The 25,008-nt window shown below is 40.2% G+C and overlaps 1 protein-coding gene across 5 annotated transcripts in view; it reads right to left on the bottom strand.

The window, feature by feature from the left end:
* stard13b (StAR related lipid transfer domain containing 13b) overlaps nucleotides 1–25,008 on the bottom strand; it is a 412,204-nt gene that overhangs the window by 36,981 nt on the left and 350,215 nt on the right. For all 5 annotated transcript variants that reach the window (XM_072262914.1, XM_072262910.1, XM_072262912.1 and 2 more), the window contains 2 exons: nucleotides 15,645–15,726; nucleotides 407–470 (listed from right to left, as the gene is read on the bottom strand). In XM_072262914.1, the coding sequence (XP_072119015.1) occupies nucleotides 407–470; nucleotides 15,645–15,726 (146 nt within the window). The remainder of the gene's footprint in view (nucleotides 1–406; nucleotides 471–15,644; nucleotides 15,727–25,008) is intronic.

The raw sequence follows: 25,008 nt of genomic DNA, 5'->3' as shown, positions 1-25,008 counted from the left end.
AGGATTTATTACAGGGTTTATTAGAGGAGGAGCACGCCAATTTTACATCCAGTCTGATGATGGGCACTGATAAAGTTAGGGAGGATGAAAAAGTGGTGTTGGATCTGACCCCACCCAATCCCCTGCTAACTTGAATTAAAGGATCAGATTTATAATGCTGAACAGCAACTCTAAAAACAGTAGAATATGTCTTACAGACTCTTAAGAAATATAAAGTTTATATTGAAAATTACAAAGCTGCTTACCAATTACTGCAAAATTGTTGTGACCTTATTCATAAGCACCATAAGCTATTTCTAACACCATAGTACATGAATAGCTTATTTTAAGATTATTCTTTACAAAACCAAACATTGCCTGAAGCTACGCATGCCAATAGGAAATTAAATAAGAAACATGTCCTTACTTTTTTCTTGGGAAGGCTTATATCTATTTTCATGGAAGTGCACTTGTTCAATGTATTCAGTCGCCTGGAAATCAACCAAAATTCAGTATATTAAAATTCCATTTTCACTACAATTATCTTCACTCACTACGTCTAAAGCTGGGACTGAAAAGAAAACATCAAGGCAAATAATTGCTATATTAACTGCAAGACATACTGCTTCATTTCCAAAAAAACAGTGAATTACTAAGGAAAGATTTCAGCTCTACTGTACCATTTTATGCTGTAGATGGATTGAGCACAGATAACAGGATTGTGTGTCAGTCAGTGGAGACGCTGATAAGGCATCCTACTTACCATTCTGTTCAGGTACTCTACGCACCAACACTGTGTGGGTGTGGATTGCTCTAGCCTATACTTTAGCAAATATTGATCAGCTGATACCTTCACTTCAACTGCAGCTGTTAATGTCAATTGTTCTTCCTACCAATTGCCTTTCAGAGTTTGTTGTGTTTGCCATGTTCCTACCAAGGTCAGTCCAGTCGATTAACTGAGTGTTAACTAAGTGGCAATCGTCTTTACTGAGTGTTTGATGAACATCAGAAATAATGAACTGATGAGCACCTCCTTTCTAAGCTACTCAGACAGATCAATGTCATCATAAACACTTTAGCGCCCTATAAAATGCTAATCCATAAAATCAGTATAAACTGGTTACTGGAACGGAATAAACATTATGATTATGTGTAAAACATATCTCCTGAGAACCCATCACAAAGCCGTTCAGATGTGTTTAATAAAATTATTAGTCTGAGGTAATTCTCCCAAATATGATGTTTTGAGTCAATATCAGAATAAAAATAAAGCTTTATATGAAAGGATGGATAAAAAGACAGATGCTTTCTCTTTGTTATAGATGCCATTGTGACTGCTGCAATAATCCTCCTTGAAGTGCAGTTTGGCGGTGTGTTTGTGTGCCGTGAAATATTACAAATACAAAGAGCAGTGAGGACACACACACTAATGAAGGGGGAGCTCGCCTGCTGTGAGTATCAGTCCTCTGTGTAAGGAATCACTAAGTTCGGAGGGTGGGGTGGAGTGGCAGTGTGGCTATGGTTTTGCGGCAATCGATTTAAAATCAGAGCAAGAGAGAAATTTAAACCTGGCTTATTAAAAAAAAAATCACAAACATGAGAAACTCTGCTGATACTGAAAATCCAAAGCAACACACAAGGAATGCTGGAGGAACTCAGCAGGTCAGGCAGCATCCAAACGGTCATTGCTTGAGCTGCGACCCTTCTTCAGGACTGGAAAGGAAGGAGGAAGGTGCTAGAATAAAAAGGTGGGATGTGGGAAAGGAGGGTAGTTAGAAGGTGAAAGGTGATTCAAAGATTAAAAGTACATTTATTATCAAAGTACTGTATGTATGCAGTATACAACCTGGAAATTAGTCTTCCCCATAGACACCAAGGAACCAACCTGCTCAAAGAAAAAACAAACCTCTTCACCCCACTCCCATGCTCAAAAAAACATGCAATCAGTAACAAAAAGAAAACGAGCGAAAACACAGAATACAAAACACAAAATCAACAGGCATGTTTCAGTACAGTTCTGCTCAGTGTTCCTTATCTGCAGGAGGGCAGAAAACATTCCTCCAGCAGATGTGCTTTTAATATAAGAGGGAAAAATCAGTATGTTACAGAAACATTTAATTGAAGATGGCAGTAGAAAAGTTATCAAGCCTCCTTCATCTGGACTGACATTCAGTCTTCATCTTAAATAAGTAATCTTTGCTGGTGGGCTTTACTCTGGAATATAAGTTTGTTCAAATCTGGGGTAGAAATTGCTTTTATATGTTCTGACCTGCCTTTCCCTTCCTGGGAAACCACTTTGTAAGGACATTAGAATTGATGACAAATATTAAGGCACAAGAGTAACTGTAGGTATTAATAATTCACATACCATTCATTCAGTGAAGACTACTGTATTCAGCAATGGAGTCACAGAGCTTTACAGCACAGAAACTCTTATTCTGCCATGGACCATAACTCTCTGATATATCTCCCATCCATGTACAGTGTATATCCAAAGTTCTCTTAAATGTTGCAATCGAACCCACATCCACCACTTCCACTGGCAGCTCATTCCACACTTGCACCACCCTGAGTGAAGAACATCCTCAAACACAAGGAAATCTGCAGATGCTGGAAATTCTGATGAAGGGTCTCGGCCTGAAACGTAGCAGTACTTCTTCCTATAGATGCTGCCTGGCCTGCTGAGTTCACCAGCATTTTGTGTGTGTTGAAGAACATGCTCCTCAGGTTTCCCTTCAATATCTCACCTTTCATCCTTAACTCTTAACTCTTCTCCCTCCTGCCACCTGGCAAAAGGTACCGAAGCATTCGGGCTCTCACGACCAGACTGTGTAACAGTTTCTTCCCCCAAGCCATTAGACTCCTCAATTCCCAGAGTCTAGTTTGACACCAACCTACACACGCACACAACTGAACACCACTCCACTCCCTTTGTGATTTTTTGCTCATTTCTTCCTCAATTCCTGCTAAAACACGGTTTACATTTACATTATTTATTATTATATTGTAACTTGTCCTTTACTGTGCCTATTATCTTGTTTATTAATTATTGTAATGTCTTGTACTGTTTTGTGCACTTTATATAGTCCTGTGTAGGCCTGAAGTCTAACGTAGTTTTGTGTTGTTTCACGTAGTCTAGTGTAGTTTTGTGTTGTTTCAGGTAGTCTAGTGTAGTCTTGTATTGTTTCAGGTAGTCTAGTGTAGTTTTGTTGTTTCATGTAGCACCATGGTCCTGGAGGATTGTTGTTTCATTTTTACTGTGTACTGTACCAGCAGTTATGGTTGAAGTGGCAATAAAAGTGACTTGACGACTTAACCTACAATCTCTAGTTATAGTCTCGCCCATCTTCAGTGGAAAAAGCCTGTTTGCATTTACTCTATCTACATCCCTCATAATTTAGCGATGCAAAATGATTTATTTTGGTGCTACAGTGTTATAAACCTCGAAAGTCCTGACCAGGAATACCAATGAAGTTGCCCTGATTGAGACTATTGGTTCAGCACATTGGTACACTACATGCACCGTGGGGCCTCAGCTGGTGGTGGGCTGTGTGCACTTGCTGCTCTAACACATGCACTGACACAGCCACAATCTGGTCCCTGAAGCTGGCTCCCAATCACAGAGACCCTGTGGTGCAAAGGGCTTTCCTGCTAAAAATGAAGCACCATTCCCTAGAGTTGTTTTGAGAAGTGGCCAAGTTATGGCCTGTAAACCCATGGGTATCAAAACTGTCAAGACCTTGAAATTAAATTTACATCCCAAATACTGAAAGGCATTCCAAGCCCATTTAATTTTTATTATGCAAAAATCCATCAATAATAATTAAAACTGGAAACAATTAAAACAAATAAATATAATTTAAGTTAATTGAATTAGAATTAGACCATAGGACCACAAGATAAAAAATCAGAATTCGGCCATTTGGGCTATCACGTTGGATCTGCCATTCATTGATAACTTATTTTTCTCAATCCCATTCTCTCAGCTTCTCCCTGAAACCCCTAATCATTTTACCAATCAAGAACCTATCAATCCCTGCCTTAAATACACCCAACGACTTGGCTTCCACAGCTTTCCATGGCAAATTCAACACCTTTGGGCTTCCTCTTGCTAAGAGCCCGATTTATAGAGAGTAGTTGGCCAAATTACATCTTTATTCCTTAAGTAATGTATAAGAATGTGGGGTGGCTTTACAGAAACGTTAAAAAGATGATGAGAGCCATTGATAAGCCAGATGGTAACGATCTTTTCCCTTGGGTAAGGGAGACAAAAACTAGAGGGCACAGAATTAGGGTGAGAGAAGCAAGATTTAGAGGGGTTCTGAACAGCAATTGTTTTTAATGTAGAGGTATATAGAATGAGCTGCCAGAAGGTTCATATGGTTGAGGCAGGTATAGTAATATTGTTTAAAAAGCACTTAGATAGTTACATGCAGGGATGGGGGTTGAAGGGATAGGAGTTAAATGCAGGAAGTTGGAACTTGCTTGGCACTATGGACATGGAGGCATTTGGCCAAAAGGCTTGTATCCGTGCTGTATTGATCTATGACTCATCTCAATTCTAAAGCCCTATCTCTTTATTCTGAATTTCTACCTTCAGTTCCTACACATGGAAATATCCTCTTCACGTCCAGTCTATTCAGGCTTTTTAAGTATTTGACGGGTTTCAAAAAGGTTATCCCGCATCCTTCTGAACTGCATTGTGTACAGACCTAGAGCCATCATACAATGCCTTCCATTCCCAGGATCATTCTTGTGAACTTTCTCTAGATCAGGGGTTCCCAACTTGGGGTCCCGCGGTTAATGGCAAGGCTTTCTGGCATAAAACCGGTTGGGAACCCCTGCTCTGGATTCTCTCCAGCACCAGCACGTTATCCCTGAGATACTGGGCCTAAAATTGCACATAATACTCCAAATGCAGTCTGACTATTGCCTTCTAAAGTCTCAACAGTATATTCTTTTAGTTTCCCAGTAACCTCTAATTACCAGATACTTCTGACTCTCACCAGTGCGGTTCCTCTCCATGGCATCAGCACCCAGACTTCCCACAAAAGCGGGAAAGCTGTGGGATATTGTTGTTCTGTTGCTGAACTCCAACATCAGCATGTGGTCAGAATAACAGAGGCAAAGAATCTGAGAGTGACCCTCAAAAGGAGAACCAATCTGACCCTCTCCACACGAAGTTCATGTACCCCTCACCCTGAAGGTGTGTACACTGCCCAGGTGGAGTTGTTCTGTGGCCTGGGTGACAAAGGATGTGCCAGATGAACTTTTCTTTAATAATTCCCCAATTTACAGCAATGCTGAATTATGCTCTGTGATGCATCCTTTGTCAACAAAAAAAAAATCCTCACTCAGATCACTTTTGTAGAGAAAGACTGTAAAGCACACCGCAAACAACAATGGATATTTACGTATTGTAACTTGATGGGTATTTAGTCTGTGCTAACTCCCATCAGAATAACCCCAATTCCCTGCAACTCATTCTCTTATATGGTCACCAACTTCACTTTTTTGATTTCTTCTGTCATCTATCGGGGCAATTTACAACAGCAATTAACCTACCAGTGAGGCTTTGGGATGTGGGACCAAACTGCACACAGACAGCACCTGAAGTCAGTGAAGCTGTGAGGCAGCAGCACTAACTCTTGTCCTATTGTGCCACCTCAGTCTAGACCAGGAGTTCCCATCCTGGGGTCCACATAACCCTTGGTTAGTGGTAGGGTAGTCAGAATTTAACAATTTCATCCATCCTGTCAAGATATTGAACCTATCACTTCGGGATATCAGTGGGTTGGCCACTCTCTAGCCCTTTGTGACTGCATGACCAACAAAGTTGGTGATCGGAAAAGTGAAAGTTTCAACCAATACAGATACACTGGCAAAACCAGCATCACTGACTACCCGATGACAAATAAGTTCAGCCATGAGCAATCAGAAGCCCGTTCCTGGCTGCTTGCACTCTACTGGGTTATATACATGCACTGGGTGATATACAGACCCTATTAGAAAAAGCAAGTAGGTTCCTCCTGCAATCCATCTCTACAGGCAGATTAGAATCAGGTGTGGCTCAGTAAACACTCAGAGGTAGAGAGCTGCAAATTCAAGCCCTACCCCAGTGACTTGAGGCTGTATTTTGGACCGACACTCCTGTGGGACACTCTACCGGATGCTGTCTTTCAGATCAGATCTTGAACTTTTAATCTCTGATGCTACAAGTACTTTTTCAGGTAGGCACAAAGTACTTGCAGTTTCACAGATTAAATATAGGAGTTCTTCATTTTGTTGTGTCTAATATTTTACCCTGCAATTATAAAAAAAAAGTGACCTGATCATTTATCTCATCTGTGGGATCTTCCTGATTACAAATAAACTGCTGTGTTTATTGGCATTACAACACAGTGATTAAGTTCTCAATAAAGTTGCTGAAGATATCCCAACATACTGGAAGACATAATTTCAATGCTAATCTAGTTTTCTTTAAAATGCAAGAATGTCACATCAGCGCTTGTCATGGAAAGTTTAGTAACATCAGGGAAATTTTAGAAGAAACCAGAGATTTAACTGTGGATAACTTTGACAGGAACAGGCAGTGCTCCGCCTGAAATGCTTCTGGGGTCTAGCTAATTGCAGAGATAAATGATCACATCGCTGACGACAGTGTGTGCCTTCTTATGCATGCTGCTTCAGTGTAGTTTATACAGGATGTCCTCTTTCTCAAGACACTTCACGTATTTCTCTCTGTATACTCTTGCAACCACTGCAGGTCTTTGGCTGGTTTCCTTCTCAATGTTGTGAGATTAACCCATTTAGCACTACACCTCAGAAACTTCATGTTCTTGTCTCTCCGAAAGTATTTTATAGTTGAAATCAATAACACATCCTGAAAGCAGTCTCACAGGCTAAGTATACTAATCACAAAACATATCTACTGGATGTACGTGTCATTTTCATTTGCCCTTGTGAAGGCTAGTTAACACTTCTGGGACCTGTGTGAACAGGCAGTGAACTGTGTATCTTCCCAAACAATCAGAATAAGGAACTGTTAACTGAATTGTATACAGAGTCTGCACTATGAAATGCCAGCAAGATTTGATTCAACATTAACGACCAACCTGCTGGAGGAACTTGGCAGGTCAAGCAATATCTGCAGGAGGACAGGAAAGAACAGTCAATGCTTTGTGTCTTGCGCATTTCAATGATTTCTCCCCCCCCCCCCCCCCCCACCACCCACAGATACTGCTCGATCCACTTGAGTTCCTTCGGCAAATTGTATGATACTCCAAATTCCAGTATCTGCAGTTCTGTTTCTCTAATTCAGAGGCTCTCAACTTGTGGTCCACAGACTCCTCAGTTAATGGTAGGGGTTCATGGCATAAACCGGTTGGGAACCCCTGCTCTAATTCAGTGTAAGGAGAGAGAGTGTGAAAAGTTGGTTTAAGAGAAATAGAAGGGAAAATTAGAGACATGCATGATTAAAATCTCCAATAATTTGGAAGAATGAGATTCCACACTGCTTAAAGTTTTAGTGGTAGAGAGGCTGGCAGTCAAGAAATGAGTCTATTCACCATTCCAGCTTTGGGATGGACAGAGATAGATGGCTCATTTTCCTATGAGTTTTGTGTGTACATAGCTGGAAACCCTGCTACTTAATGTCATTCCATATATTTTAATGACAAGATGAAATTCCTGTGCAACCTGTGGGAAAATTAGGCATCCTTGTCAACAAATTCCTGATTTTTGCACTTCAACCATGTGCCTATGGTCACTAGACATTCCTTTCTACTTACAGATAAATAATAGTGAACACCTTCAGTCTCACAGAGACTCGCGATATCCAGCTTATTCCATACAATTCCTCATCAACACTGTTAATAACCAGCACTGCTGATAAACAATCATTGGTGCTGTGGCACAATTGGTTTAATATTCTAGGCTAGTAAAGAAAAGCAGTACTGTAAGTAGCTCCTGTTTGTTGAGCTTTAAACCTGTAACCTGAATATTGACAATTCACTGCATATTTCACTATGTAACTTTGGATCACAGTGATCACAAACTAAGAACTACAAATTTCTGACTGTTAACTTGCACCACTACAGCCAAATTGAAAGAGGATATTTTTAAGAATCAGGATAAGATAGACAACTGTTCAAAGATGCTGACAGTTACTAAATAAATATTAATACACTTATCAAAAATGCTCTATATTTCAAGCATTTTCTGTTTTATACCAATATTATTATACTGAGTATAAAATATTGAAAGTAATCCTGAAAATAGACAACAAAAATATTTTGCACAAATTTGATTTTAATGGGTGCTGTCTGGCTTTGTGGGTGCTGTCTGGCTTTTTTATTGTTTAAGCAATAAACTGTAATGCCTCAATGAAATATCAAGTCCAGGCTGACTAAAATAGTAAGCACAGTTCTTACACTGTACCAGAAGTGCAAATTCAGGTCAAACCACATGAGTAAAATCAGGCTACCAAGGCTCCTAGCTCAATTCATCACTGGTGAATGTAGGATTGCTGTTAACAATGCTGGCGACATAGTCCAGTCATCAAACCACCATGGTCTTACTGGGATCATCACCATTCAGAACTGCACAAATTAAGCCATTTCTGGATATATCAAGTTGAGGAGATATAATACCCAAGGAAAGCAGCTGTGTAGCAGAGCAGCCAGAAAGATTAACAAGGAACAATTAAATACTTTGCTACTGGAATCAAGCAAGTACTTAAATGTTTACATGGCTCTTTTCTCTACCACCTTGAAGACTCCTTGCTGGCATAAGAATCAAATTTCAAACCCCTTTTTAAGAATCAGGTGGGCAAATTATGTTTCTGTCAATATCTTGCCAGATGCATCATTAGCCAAATGTACAGGATTGAAAACATTAGTTTCAGAAAATGAGAGACAATAACATCACTATAAAATCAACATGTCATCAAAGACCTAGGTGAACAATGAAAAGAACAACGTGTTCTGATAACCAATGTGAAAGACTGAAAAAAAGAGCAAGGACAAGGATTGCATATTGAAGGACAAATTTGATACATAAAACATGGAGAGAAGAAAGGAAAGATTGAGAGTAACAAAAATAGAGAATGGAGAAAGAGGTTTAATTAAAAAAAAATAACTTGGTGATTGAAACCCCAGATGGAATTATTTACTTTCTAGGTGGGAGAAGAGACTGGCAATTATTTAAGATATCGAATTTATTAATTATTAGATAGCTTTTGTAGCAAGTTTAATAAGCAATTAAGGTACAAATTCAACATTTTCATGAAAATTTTAGGAGTCAAAGATCAAGGTGTCATGTCGTGATGAAGAATCTTGCCACGAAATGGCGACTGTTTACTCTTTTCCGTAGAAGCTGCCTGGCCTGCTGTGTTCCTCCAGCATTTTGTGTGTGCTGCCATTTTAATAAAGTCAGTGGAGCAGCAGGGTAAGCAGGCCTATAACACAGAGCTTCTTCATTCACAGGCTTCCTTATCCTCACCATCCTCATGGTTGATCTGTGCCACAAGAGTGTCATTCAATTTTTGGATGCTGCTTTTTTTTAAACTCCAAAAAGGGTACAGAACAAGCTGAACAGGATATTGCTTAGATTAGAGGGCATGCGGTAGGAGAGGTTATACAAAGGTGGCTTGCATTCTTTTAATAGAAGTTCATAAAATGATGAGAGGCATAGATAAGATTGATAGTCAGAATCTTCATTCAAGGGTAGAAATGTCAAAAACTAATGGATATGTATTTAAGATGAGAAAGGGAAAGCTTAGAGGAGATGCACAGGACAAGATTTTTAAAAAATTACAAGGTGATAGTTGCTTAGTATGGACTGCCCAGAGTAATGTTGGATGCAGATACAACAGATATAATAGTGGCCAAAGGACCTAGGGTAATGGATGAACTGAAGGAAATTTATACTAGGCAGGAAATGGTGTTGGATAGACTGTTGGGTCTGAAGGCTGTTAAGTCCCCAGGACCTGATGGTCTGCATCCCAGGGTACTTAAGGGGGCGGCTTTAGAAATCGTGGACACATTGGTGTCATTTTCCAATGTTCTATAGATTCAGGATCAGTTCCTGTGGATTGGAGGGTGGCTAATGTTGTCCCTCTCTTCAAGGGAGGAAGAGAGAAAACAGGGAATTATAGACTGGTTAGCCTGACGTCGGTGGTGGGAAAGATGCTGGAGTCAATTGTAAAAGATGAAATTACGACACATCTGGATAGCAGTAACAGGATCGGTCCGAGTCAGCATGGATTTACGAAAGGGAAATCGTGCTGACTAATCTTCTGGAATTTTTTTGAGGATGTAACTATGAAAATGGACAAGGGAGAGCCAGTGGATGTAGTGTACCTGGACTTTCAGAAAACCTTTGATAAAGTCCCACATAGGAGATTAGTGGGCAAAATTAGGGCACATGGTATTGGGGGCAGAGTACTGACATGGATTGAAAATTGGCTGGCTGACAGAAAACAAAGAGTAGCGATTAATGGGTCCCTTTCAGAATGGCAGGCGGTGACCAGTGGGGTACCACAGGGATCAGTGCTGGGACCGCAGCTGTTTACAATATATATTAATGATTTAGATGAGGGAATTAAAAGTAACATTAGCAAATTTGCCGATGACACAAAGCTGGGTGGCAGTGTGAAATGTGAGGAGGATGTTATGAGAATGCAGGGTGACTTGGACAGGCTGGGTGAGTGGGCAGATGCATGGCAGATGCAGTTTAATGTGGATAAATGTGAGGTTATCCACTTTGCTGGTAAGAACAGGAAGGCAGATTATTATCTAAATGGAGTCAAGTTAGGAAAAGGGGAAGTACAATGAGATCTAGGTGTTCTTGTACATCAGTCCCTGAAAGCAAGCATGCAAGTACAGCAGGCAGTGAAGAAAGCTAATGGCATGCTGGCCTTCATAACAAGGGGAATTGAGTATAGGAGCAAAGAGGTCCTTCTGCAGCTGTGCAGGGCCCTGATGAGACCACACCTGGAGTACTGTGTGCAACTTTGGTCTCCAAATTTGAGGAAGGACATTCTTGCTATTGAGGGAGTGCAGCGTAGGTTCACAAGGTTAATTCCCAGGATGGCGGGACTGTCATACGTTGAAAGATTGGAGTGACTGGGCTTGTGTACTCTGGAATTTAGAAGGCTGAGAGGGGATCTTATTGAAACATATAAGATTATTAAGGGATTGGACACGCTGGAGGCAGGAAGCATGTTCCCGCTGATGGGTGAGTCCAGAACCCGAGGCCACAGTTTAAGAATAAAGGGTAGGCCATTTAGAATGGAGTTGAGGAAAAAACTTTTTCACCCAGAGAGTGGTGGATATATGGAATGCTCTGCCCCAGAAGGCTATGGAGGCCAAGTCTCTGGATGCTTTCAAGAAAGAGATGGATAGAGCTCTTAAAGATAGCGGAATCAAAGGTTATGGAGATAAGGCAGGAACTGGATACTGATTGTGGATGATCAGCCATGATCACAGTGAATGGCGGTGCTGGCTCGAAGGGCTGAATGGCCTACTCCTGCACTTATTGTCTATTGTCTATAATAGTGTTGTTTAAGAGGTTTTTAGATAAGAATATGTAGTGAATGGAACAATATGAATCACGTGTGTGCAGAAGAGATTTAGGTTAATTTAGTGTCATATTCAGCACAGATACTGTGGACTGAAGGGCCTGATCCCGAGTTCCAAGTTCAATGAATACAATTTACATTGTGTATTTTGCCCTTTTAAGATGTTCCAAAGAACTGCATTGCTCATGACTACTAATTGTGTTTTTGTTCTATCAGTCATAAATATAAAATCAAAATTCACAACCAAGTCAATAGAATTTACCAGTGCTGAAGAACAGAAGCAACTTCTTCTTTCAATGAGAGGAAAGCAAACTTTAACACCAAAGGACATGCAAAGTTCAAGCATCCAAGAAAACAAATATGAAATGTTTTTCCTGATTTAATGTAGAAAAGGCAGCAGCCAATTTGCACTAAAGTCTTGATTATGGCTAGATTCTTTATAAAAAATTAATTCAGAGGAAGATATTGGCCATGATACATGGAAAAACATCCTAGTATTCTTCAAAATACAGCTTACTCCGGATTCTACATTGTGTTCTCACATCATCTTCCAGCAGTTGGATTGCTGAACTGTTAACATGATCTACCCATTTCCTTCACAACGGACATGCAATCACATGGCCAAGCGATTGAAGCGATTAAGCTGAAAATTACTTCCACAGGATGTTATCTATCTGTTCAGAGGGCGGGAAAATACTGACACAATACAGCCATCAATTCCTGACTCTAATAGAACTAATTTTCATTTTTGTCCCTGTGCTTTTGGCAAAATAACCTTACAAGTTGTATTTTCCACTTCACTTCAAGTACAATATGATGCAGTTTAATGCCCACATTATACTTCAAACACACTGGAGCTCCCCTATTATCCTCAGAGCACCAATCATCCTTGTACCTTCCCCCTTTCACAGAGCAGCTCATAATTTCACACCATCCACATCCAAGACTTGCTCATTCACTAGCAAATCATCCCTAAATAAGACTTTCAGCTGACTAATGCTTCCAATTTCAAATGATTGTCCTGTGTTAATATTCCTTTTCCCATCTCTGTAAAATCATTCATCTCAACAACCCTCTTTTACAAAATACAATTGCTTCAGCATCAGTTTCTTCCTTCTCTTTAGCCATGTTGCCAGTTGCTTTGAGATCCATTGCCTGATACTCAACTCACATATGCTACCTCCTCCTTTAAGCTCCTCTAAAACTCAAGTCTTTGATCAAGCAGTTCGCCAATCTCTTAGTGCATGCACTTGACTTGCCATCCATATTATAAGAATAATAAGACCATAAGATGTAGGAGTAGAATAAGGCCATTTGGCCCATCTAGTCTGCTCTGCCATTTCATCTTGGCTGATCCAATTTTATTCTGAGCCAGTCTCCTGCCTTCCCATATCTTTTCATGCCCTGATCAATCAAGCAACCTCTGCCTTAAATATACATAAAGACTTAGCCTCTATAGCGGCCTGTGGCAAACAATACCACAGATTCACCACTCTCTGGCTAAAGAAATTCTTCATCTCCATTCTATTCTGAGGCTGTGTCCTCTGGTCTTAGACTCTTCCACCATAGGAAACATCCTCTCCGCATCAACTCTATCAGGACCTTTCACCATTCCATAGGAATGAGGGGTGATCTCATTGAAACCTATGAATTCCAGCGAATACAGGCCCAGAGCCATCAAATATTCTTCATACCACAAGCCATTCAAATTTGCAATCATTTTCATGAACCTCCTTTGAACCCTCTCTAGTTTCAGCACATCCTTTCAAAGACAAGAGGCCCAAAACTGCTCACAATACTCCAAGTGACACCTCACCAGTGCTTTATAAAGTCTCATCCTTGCTTTTATATTCTCATCCTCTTGAAATGAATGCTGCCATTTCATTTTTCTTCCATACCACAGACTTAACTTGCAAATTAGCCTTTAGGGAATCCTGCATAAGGACACCTAAGTCCCCTTGCATGTCACTTTTTTGTATTTTCTCTTCATTTCGAAAATAGTCAACCCTTTCATTTCTTCTACCAAAATGCAAGACCGTACACTTCCCGACCCTGCATTCCATCTGCCATTTCTTTGCCCATTCTCCTAATCTGTCTAAATCCTCCTGTACTTCCTCTACTTCCTCAAAATCCCATGAAGGCTTTATTTTATTTTACATTGTTGGTGCTCTCTTAATTCTTGTTAATGACATCAACTTTACATTGTTTGATTTAATAGCATGATGGTTTTCTCACTACACTGTCAAATTTCTGCCGCAGTCCTTAAAAGGAAAACCAAATTATCTAAGCTCTCAAATTCCTGTATCAGCAACAAATTTAGATATTTACAGCAATGCTTGGCAAACTAGCATTTTTAATCAGCAAATGTTGATTCACTTTAGACCTACAGACTGACAAAACAAATTTCTTTTGCTAATTATCAGAGCTCATTCATGAGTGCAAAGTGTAATGACGGAATTAGGTATTTATAACCCTGGCTGGAAAGCATGCTCTAGCGTGAAACAGTAAAAAAAATTTCTGCATATTACTCAAGGGCATAGTAGTTGTGGTCAAAGAGGAGGAAGATCATCTTGCTTGATTATATTGGTGATGGTCAGTTAAATTGCAATAATATTAGTTTTGGTTGTGTTGCAACAGCCAATTTTTGTACACTCAAATCAATAAAAACACATGGACAATGAATTGTGTCCCTGTCAAGTTATAGCTATTGATCTCCTCCTCATCTGACAATAAGCCTCACTTGAGTTTCTGGGCTCTTTGAAAAGCAAAATCTGTAACAAAGATAAAAGGCTAGAGTGGTAGTTCAATTCACATTAATTTGGATTTTCAGATTAATACTTTAAGTATACAGTGTCCCCTTTTGTCTCTTGGGATTTGCTGTATATGAATTAGAGAAGCCAGAATGGGTAGAGTCTTAGCATCAATAATCACCTCGAAACATTTCTTCTATTCACAAGATGATGCTGATAAAGCTGAATGTATTATGCATCCTAGTTGTCATGTCAACAGCAGCTGTTAAAGCAATTACCCTAGATTCAATGTTTGAAATCAAGTGCAGGAACATAGTGATTTGAGAGTTAATTATTATCTTATATTTCTCTGGGATAGAAAGTTCAGTATCTGCAACATAACGGGGGGTGGGGAATGTCAGAGCCTGACCTATGTGAGCCAGAGTGACTCATACCACCATGACAAATAAAGATCTAATACAAGTCTTCTCACAGAGGGCATGAATGATGTTAATTACAGTGCCCTTATCTTTTCTGAGGATAATTACTAATCTGCCCTTCAGGGTTCTTTTTATATAATTACAGAAATTGATTGAACCATTTGGTGTATATGGACTTGTGCTCAAAATGTAATCTGTCGAGCCTAGCAAACAGTCAAATCTTTGTTATCTGAGTTCTTAATGTAGACACAAAAACACTGCTGGGGGAAAAAAAATCAGACTTCCATCCACTTGCATTGCTGCTCGCTGCACTTGTGCATCAACTAATTATACTCCCTTAAAAGATAAACACAGCATATTAATAACGAGCAACACACAAAAATGCTGGAGGAACTCAGCAAGCCAAGCAGCGTCTATGGAGAAGAGTCTAAATGACATTTCAGGCTGAGACCCTTCATCAGGACTGGAGAAAAAAAAGATGAGGAGTTAGAAGGTGGGGGAGGGGAGGAAGAAACACAAGGTGATAGGTGAAACCGGGAGATGTGATGTAAAGAGCTGGGAAGTTGGTTACAGGGCTGAAAAAGGGGGAATTTAATAGAGGACAGAAGAAGGAAAAGGTGGAGGAGCACCAGAGGGAGGTGATGGCAGGCATAAGAAGGTGATGGAGAGAAGGAAGAGGGAATGGGAAATGGTGGAGGAGTGGGCAATAACCAGAAGTTCAAGAAATTAAGAAATAGTACATCCACACTATGATTTTGTGGAAAGAGATTTCAGTCTGACTAGCTTTCCAGAAAATTATGTGTATTGGCATAATAACATCTGAAATAATGAGCACATAATTGGTATTTGATTCAAATTGAAGCACTCTCATCTTAATTATATTGAATAAATGGACATCTGTTTTTTATTCCTTACCTACAAAGCGGTTCTATGAAATCTTTGTCAAGAAAATCATGATCTTTCTTCACAGGAGCAATGTCAATTGGAAACTGGGAATCTACAATAAACCAGAAAATTGATTATTTTTCTGAGCTGTATTGCGAGAATTATACTTTTAAAAAATAGTATCTTGGCTGTTAAATTGCATGATTTTTACATAAAGCTAACAAAATATCAGAAATACTCAGCAGGTTCAACATGGTTTGACAAGACTGAGGAAAGATTAGGGGATAGGACTCGCATGACAGAACTGGTATGGAATAGGTGAGGCAAACGGCTGTCTTCTTTGCTGTAATCACTGTGATTCTGTGAAGAGAAGCATTTGCAGCCAAGCAATAACCTGCTCTTTTTACAATATGATAACCTGCTGTTAATTTCCAGTGTTCTCAGTTTATTTTTCAGGCCTCCATTAACACAGTTTGATGTTTATGCAGAATTTAGCTTACATGGCACTTAAAGGCACTTGAATATAATTTTCCAGTGTGTTATTGGAAGACAAGGGAATACACAAGTGTAACTTAGTGCATAACTTGATTTGTGAATGTAAGTAGCTCCTACCCAAGGAGAAATTCTAGCATGTGGTCATGGAGTACTACAACACAGAAACAGGTCCGTTGCCACATCTAGTCCATGCCAAACTATTATTATGCCTAGTCCCATCAGACTGCATCTGGACCAGAGGCCACCATAAACTGTCTTTATTATATAAAATAATTTTTGCAACTGTTTGCAAGTAAGTTTTAGTTTATTTAATCAATGTTCTTTAATCATCGTGTGACCCCCAGATCTGGTATTCAGAGACAAAAGTTCTCCTCCTACATTTAAATTAACGTAACATCTGTATTGACAGCAGTAGTTTCCTTTGTCACACTTCTCAACAGTATTGGTAATAATCTCTACACCATCACAGTATTAAGATAATTAGTGAAACAATGAACTCAAGATAATATAGAAAAGAATATAGTGTCAGCCAGCTGGTAGTGTAGTGGCATCCGCACTGGACTGTGAGGCAAGTGGTTCCAGATTTGAATCTGGCCAGCTCCTTGGACACTTCTCACCTGTGCTGGGTTGAGCACTGAGCCTCAGAAAAAAGAAATCAGACAAAAATGCTAAAGGAATGGCAAGTTTGCCACCCAATGTGCCACAAGGTACAGAAAGGAAAAACAAATGTGGTGTCAGAAGATTTATAATATGCAAATAGTCTACATTTGCTTAAGATAAGAATGCACTGTGCTTGGGTTAATGTCAGTTTAAACCTTTAGGGTGGATCTGCAGAAGGCAAGTTGACTTGTATGATTTCAATGTTAGCAAAGCAAAAGAACAATGTACAGTGGTGATTTTATGTATTGCACTGTACTTCTGCTGCAAAAACAAACAAATTTCATGACATATGTGAGTGATGATTACCCTGATTCTGATATGATGCTCCTTCCACTATGCTTCACAGTTGGGAATGAGGATTTGGTGTTGGTGTTCAGTGCCCTTTTTCCTCCAAACATAGCAGTATGCACTTCTGACAAAAAGTTCAACTTTTGTCTCATCTGTCCACAGAACATTACCCCAGAAGCACTGTAGAACATCCAGGTGGTCTTTTGCAAACTTGAGACGTGCAGCAATGTTTTTTTTTGGAGAGCAGTCAGAGTAGCGACAGAACTGAGTTTCCTCCATTTGTAGACATTTCTCTTGCTGTGGACTGATGAACACTCAGGTCTTTAGAAATGCTTTTGTAGCCTTTTCCAGCTTTATGCTTCTCTACAATTCTTCTTCTAACACCTTCTGGAAGTTGTTTAGATTGGCATGGTGCATATAAATAGATCTTCCTTGAGAAGAGCAGGCTCTGTTAGTAACCTGACTTTGTGTCTTTTTTTATAGGGCAGGGCACCTCTACACCCACACCTCCAATCTCATCTCATTGATTCGAACATCTGACTTCAAATAACTTTTGTAAAAGGCATTACCCCAGAGGTTCACATACTTTTTCAACAAATACATGTAATATTGGATTATATCTCTCAATAAATAAATCAAGTATAACTTTTTGTATTATTTATTTAATTGGGTTCACTTTATCTAGTTTTAGGACTTGCATGAAAACCTGATCACATTTTAGGTCATATTTATGCAGAAATAGAGAAAATTCTACAGGGTCCACAAACTTACTAGAACCACTGTAAATCTCAAGAAGAGACAGCAAGTTCACTGATTTCAATGGGACTGCAGAGCTATGAGAAAGAAAGGGAAAACAGTTTCATTGTTTTAATTCTTTGTTTCATTTAATGCTTTTAATTAATGTTAAACATTTTGGTCATTTTTTAAATTTTAAAATGCTAAAAATTATTTAACAAGTTTCAGAGTTGTTTCATGCTATAATTTTTAAATATTTCTCATATCTCACAGGCATTCATTTGGGTCAGTAATCAAATTCAGAGGAACTGTGGAAGGTGAGGGAATAAATACAGGCATCTGGGGTGGAATGGTGAAGGAGGAGATGGAAACATTGGAGGAGTAGGTTTGCTCTGCAGTTCAAAGGATTGACAGCATGTCAAAGTACTGGCATAATACACACAAAAGGCTGGAGGAATGCAGCAGGCCAGGCAATAAAACAATAAACAATCAACTTTACGGCCGAGACCCTTCTTCAGGACTTAGTGAAGGGTCTCTGTTGACTGTTTACCATTTCCCATAGATGTTGCTGGCCTGCTGAGCACCTGCAGCATTTATGTGTATTACTTTGATTTCCAGCGTCTGCAGATTTTCTCTTGTTTGTGACACAAATTGGGACCCAATGCCCAGTGATAGTCACTCCCAACACAATGTGGCTTAACTGAATCATCAACATTACAATAGGAGCACTGAATGGAGTGCAACTTCTCCCTTTGATCGTCTGACACTGAAAATACATCAGACATGAAAATAAAATTCATGCTGTTAAGTAATAATCAAAACTACAGACGAGGGAAATCTGAAACAAAACCTGAAAATGCAGGAATCAATCCGCAGATCACTTCCGGAAATTTGTTTTATTTCATGTTGAAGAGATGCAAATCATCTGGGAATTGTGGTTTTACTCAATCCAAAGTTTATTTCAGGAATACACAATCAAAAATGTGATCTAATTTCCAGGCCTCTTAATCTTTGTTGGCACAAGCAGCCGCTGGTACCCAAGTATTGATAAAAAAATAATTTCAGAACTTAGTCAATGTAAGAGAGGTCGGAATATTTGACCCCTTTTAATTGTTTGGGCAGCTTTAAAAAAACTAAAAGTGATTGTATTCAAGAAGAAAAACAAAATGTCATTGGATTGCATCTTTTAAAGATATATACATCAACATTATGATCAGAGATTAAGGGAGCTAGGGCTTTACTCTTTGGAGAGAAGGAGGATGAGAGGAGACATGATAGAGGTGTACAAGATATTAAGAGGAATAGATAGTGTGGATAGCCAGCACCTCTTCCCCAGGGCACCACTGCTCAATACAAGAGGACATGGCTTTAAGGTAAGGGGTGGAAAGTTCAAGGGGGATATTAGAGGAAGGTTTTTTACTCAGAGAGTGGTTGGTGCGTGGAATGCACTGCCTGAGTCAGTGGTGGAGGCAGATACACTCATGAAGTTTAAGAGACTACTAGACAGGTATATGGAGGAATTTAAGGTGGGGGTGGGTTATATGGGAGGCAGGGTTTGAGGGTCGGCACAACATTGTGGGCCAAAGGCCCTGTATGTGTGTACTATTCTAGGTTCTATTAAGTATGATTAAACTATCTATTGTGGATGTAATTTAGATGGTTGAATTGATAGTTCATTAATAGACAAAGATCTACTAGAGGGACTCTGAAATGCTGCTACACTGACACACCTATAACTTTCATTCAGAGCTTGTCATTGAGTTGCCTCCTGCCACCAGTCTTGTTGCCCCCAAAATATTTTGTCAGATCATAAATCAGATTTATGGGATCCGATTCTGTAAATCCTAGTGCAAACCACAGGACTCTCCAAGTGGTTAAGAGCAGAACAGGGTAAGATACAGTGATAGAAGTGATGATAATGTGAGACAAATGGAGATGCAATAAGAAAATTAAAATGTAATCACCACATCATGTTGCAAAGGGTTAAAGAAATCATTAGCCACTTGTGCAATTTCTGATGTCAGCCAATGCTCTCATTTTCTCTCCTCCGGTACATACTATGATGAGGGAGGGTACAGTGTCTCTACGATGCAAAGATGTTCTGATGGTGGGGATGGTCTTTATCCCTGGTATTGATTCAGCTTTTTCCTACTCCACCTGACCAGCTTTTTCTGGAATTCTTTTCCGTGCAATTATAAATGATGCTTTTAATTTTCCTACCACTCTTCTCTTGCCTTTTCCTCCTTCCAACCCAGTTATCCATGACATATCTCTGAGAACGGGCACACCTTGAAATGTTAACTCTGTCCACCTGACCTGCTGAAAATCCCTGCACTTTTGCTTTGGTCTTAGATTCTCAGCATCTGCAGTATTTTGCCTCACGTATGAGAGCACTTCCAGGAATTTGTTTTAACTAGCTGACTGAAGTCTAATGGGTTGGAATTAATAATTTATAAACCGCAGCAGCAAGGACCAGAAACAGAGATGCATTATATACTTTTAAGCATCTGATTGATTTTTTGAATCAAAATGGAAAACAGAGCTACTAGAGAATATAGTCTCTTTCAAGTAAGAAAATCTGATACGTTCTTGAAGTGTAGTCACTCAAAATCTTACAGGATTTTGAAAATCCACTAAACACTCTAGAATTACACTGGTGGACATTTAAGTCTTCTTGAGGCCTCCTACTCAATTTTGAAATTTTAATCGCATCTTCAAAACAATTCAAAGGGAAATACAAAATTCAAAAGGAAACTGTGCAAATAAAATCGATTACTGGAGTCAGAATGATATAGCACAGAAATAGGCCCATTGGCCCAACTGGTCCATGCTGATCACAGCTTGCTCACACTGGTCCCATTGATTTTTATTTTTATTTAGAAATACAGTGCAGAAATGGTCCTTCCAACCCTCTGAGCTGCAGTGCCAGCAACCCTGGTTTAACCCTAGCCTAATCACGGCACAATTTGCAATAAGCAATTAACCGGTACGTCTTTGGACTGTGGAAAGATTCCAGGGAGAGGATGTACAAACCCCTTACAGGGTTTGCTGGTTCTGAACTCCGAATTGTGCTGCCCCGAGCTGCAATACCATTGCACTAGACACTCTACTACCATGGTGTCCCCATTTGGATGATAACCCTCCAAGCACCTTCCCTTCACGTACCTATCCAAATACATCTTAAAATGCTGCAATTGTACCCGCCTCACCTACTTCCTCTAGCCCCTCATTCCTTCTCTGTAAAGAAGTTACATCTCGGGTTTCTTTTAAATCTCTCTCCTTTTATCTTATATCTGTGTCCTCTAGTTTTGGACTCCTCAACCCTGGGGAAAAGACTATGACCTTCCACCTTATACATACCCCTCATAATTTGATATGAGCTCACTCCCTCATACTGCAATGCTCCAGGGAACAAGATCTCTTTGCAGTCCATTGTAATCTGCTTCACTATCAACAAGACTCCCTAATTTAGTATCATCAGCAAATTAGCTAATCATGCCATGTGTATTCACGTCCAAATTACTGACATAAATAATGAATTACAGAAGTCTCCTCACTGAACCCTGGTGAACCCCACTAGTCACAGGCCTCCAGTCAGAAAACTGACCTTCAGCTCTCACCCTCTGCTTCCAATCAAGACAATTCTGAATCCATCTTGCTAGTTCTCCTTGAAACTCACTCGAGCTAACTTGGTCAGCCTGCCATGCAGGACCTTGTCAAAGGCCTTACTTAAATCCATAACGTGCACTGTTGTCTTCATCTATCCTCTTAGTTACCGCTTCAAAAAACTCAGAAAGACTTGTTAGTGTTACTTCTCACACACAAAACCATGCTGGTTATTCCTGATCAAGCTTTGAGACATAGGGATGTTACTGGATGGAATTACTTGCCCCTCAGAATTCCCTGCAATTGAAGTTAGCGTTACTGGCAGGCCCTTGCTACCCCTTTGAACAATGGAACAACGTTAGTCACTCTAGTCTTCTGGAACTTCACCAGTGGCAAACAAAAAAGCAAATATCTCTACAAGGGCCCCCATAATTTATTAGTCAGACCTTTGGGATTTGCCCACCTTAACGTGCTTCAAGGCTGAAAGTACCTCGATGTGATGATCCAAGTACTCTCTACTTATTACCCTCACTTATATTCCATCCCGTCCATGATATTCTCCTTAGCAAACACAAAGGAGAAATAGTCATTAAAAATTTCAACCATCACTTGCAGCTCTGCAATTAGGTGGTCCTGATAGTGGTCCTGTTGTTGTTCCTTTCTGCATTTTGTGGCACAACAGGCAGTAACCTTGCCATTTCTTTAGCATCTTTGTCTGTTTTTATGAGGCTGAATTGCTGGTTCAACATACAACCCGGCATGGATGGAAAGCGTGCAAGGAGCCAGCCAAATTCAAATCCGGATCCACTTGCCTTGAAGTCCGATGAAGATGCTATTATTCCACTGACCACCTTTAGGAGGATTTAGTCTCTACCTAATCACCATTTACCTATTAGTACAACAAAGAACCTCTTGGGATTATCTTCAGCCTTGCCTGCCAAATCCATCTCATACCCTCATTCTGTCCAACTGATTCCTCTCTTAAGACTGGATATGAAGCATTTTATAGTCAAAGAATTCATTCATATGCAGCTGCCTAAACACAATGTATGCTTCCTTCTTTTTTTCCCCCTTACAAGATCCTCAATATCTCTCGTCAGCCAGAGTACCCTGAACTTGGTATGTCTACTTCACGCTAACCGGAGCATGCTGCCTTGGGCCCTTTTAAATGCTTCCCACTTGACAACAATTCCTTTGCCTTTAAGTAGGTCAATTCTAACTAGGTCCTCCCTAAAGTCCTCAAAGTTGGCCCTGCTCCAGTTCAGGACTTCAACCTCTGGACCTGTTCTATCTTTTTCCATGACTATTTTAAAATTAATAGAATTGTGGTCACTGGACCCAAAGTATTCCCCAACTGCCACTTCACCCACTTGGCCCACCTGATTCCCTAGGAGAAGGTCCAGTATTGCTCCCTCCTGAGTGGATTCTTATATGTAGTGCTTGAGGTAACTGTCTTGGATGCACCATTCCATCCTCTCCGGGCTCTTTGCACTCTGGGTGGTCCAGTCAATACTGGGAAAATTAAAATGTCCCAATAGCATTATCCTACTATTCACACTACAGGCAATTTGTTGACACATTTACTTCTTAAATTCCTGCTGACTATTGGCGAGGTGGGTGGGGGGCTGTCAATAAGGCGACCTTCCTCTTACTTCCAATTTCTACCCAAATGGCCTTGTGTACTGTATCCTCAATAATATCCTCTCCAAGCACTGCAATATCCTCCCTCAGCAAGAGGGCGACACCCCATCTAGTTTTGACAGATCCTCTGATTTGCCTAAAGCATCAGTATCCCAGAAAATTCAGCTGCCAGTTCTACCCTGCTCTTGCCATGATTCTGCTATGGACACAATATTCCAATTTCTTAATCAACTCCCTGTTGATTATCTATTGTTATTGTCCATACCAATGTCATTTGTACCAATTTTTAGAGCGACCTCTGGTGTTCACCCTTTCCTTTGAAGCTGGGAGGCCTGGTGTCTCTTCTGTGGCAACAGAATCTCCTGGCTGTCCCCTCACTACCAAATCTACTATCCCTGTTATCTGTACTGTACCCTTTCCCTGAGACTCACAGCCAGTTACATTGCCAGAGACCCAACTGCTGATGCCAGCCCGATAGAACATACCTCCCAATAGTCTCCAAAGAGATATACCTGTTAGTGGGGGGGGGGGGGGGGGCAATGCTCACAAGAGTACCCTGCACTGAATGCCTACTCCTCTTACTTCTCCTGGTTGTCACCCATCTGCCTGAAGCCTGTACCTTGGGTTTGACCACGTCAGTAAAAGTCTCATCTGTGAAGCTCTCAGCTTACCAGATGATCTTTAGTTCCTCCAGTTCCTCGACCTGATCGGTCAGGAGCTGCAGTGAGAGATACAGTACAGAGATAGATGCTTTGGCCTATCAAGTATGCACTGGCCATCAACCAGTTATTTCCACTCATCCTACATTTATCACACGTTTAAAATACTGTCCATATTGTGTAAACAGGAGGAAACCAGAACAAGCAAAGGAAACCCACACAATCACAGGGTGACTGTGAAAACTCCACACAGATAGCACCGGAGGTCAGGACTGAATCTGGGTTGGTAGCACTGAGAAGCATTACCTGTTAGGTGCACCATGGTACCAGCCTTACTCCTGAAATGACTTTCTTGCTGGATGATGCTTACACAAAAAAAACACTTATTTAGTGGCATCTGTTCTTATGATAATTATTTGAAACAAATAGGATTTGTTTGACAAAGCTTGCTTTCCTCACCCACTCAACATTGACAGAAGGTTCCTGTTGCCAGAGTCTATTCCATCATCTTACATGCATTATTATCCATTTGAACCAGTCCTGAAAGCTCATGAATATGGATACAACTACAGGAACAGGATTCTTTGGAATGTCTCCATCCAATAGTGCAATTTAGGCTCATGATAAGTTTCTTGGATGAAGTACCGGTTGACTGCTGCATCTGTGAATCCAAAATGTCACCAAAGGACAAGAACGAAAGCAAGGACTAATCTGGCAATTTACTGGAAAAATATTACGGATGGGGGTGTGGACCAGACCCATTCTCTCTTGATCATAGACCGTCTGGCAAAAACTCTACCATTTGATATACTGAGGAGTAGCAATTATGACACGGTTCAGAGATCAGGACAAAAGTAACTGTGTGGAAAATAACATTATTATTCATAACACTGGACCACAAAGATTTGGTTCCCTGAATACTTTTGGATGTAGCTTAAGAATTTTGGGCTGCTGATCATGAACATCACCATGAATTTCCATATTATGAATTTCTCTATTATGCATTGTATTTTTTAAAATAACCAGTATTTGTTATTTCACTATTCAAGTCAGATTAAAATGTTGTCTACAATACAAGCTGAGAAGTTTTCTATCTTGCCTAGGCAAACTTAGGAATGCTTAGGTAGGGCAGATGCTGCATGGCAGTGCAGGTCTTAGAAAGGCTATAAAAGTGTCATGCACACACCGCTCTATGCACTGCATTTACATGTACAGTCGGCCCTCCTTATCCGCGAGGGATTGGTTCCGGGACCCCTCGCGGGTACCAAAAAACGCAGATGCTCAAGTCCCTTATTCAACCTGTCTCAATG

This window comes from Mobula birostris, chromosome 7, assembly GCF_030028105.1.
Source record: "Mobula birostris isolate sMobBir1 chromosome 7, sMobBir1.hap1, whole genome shotgun sequence".
In the NCBI taxonomy this organism is placed as follows: Eukaryota; Metazoa; Chordata; class Chondrichthyes; order Myliobatiformes; family Myliobatidae; genus Mobula; species Mobula birostris.
This window is presented reverse-complemented; position numbering and strand designations above follow the sequence as displayed.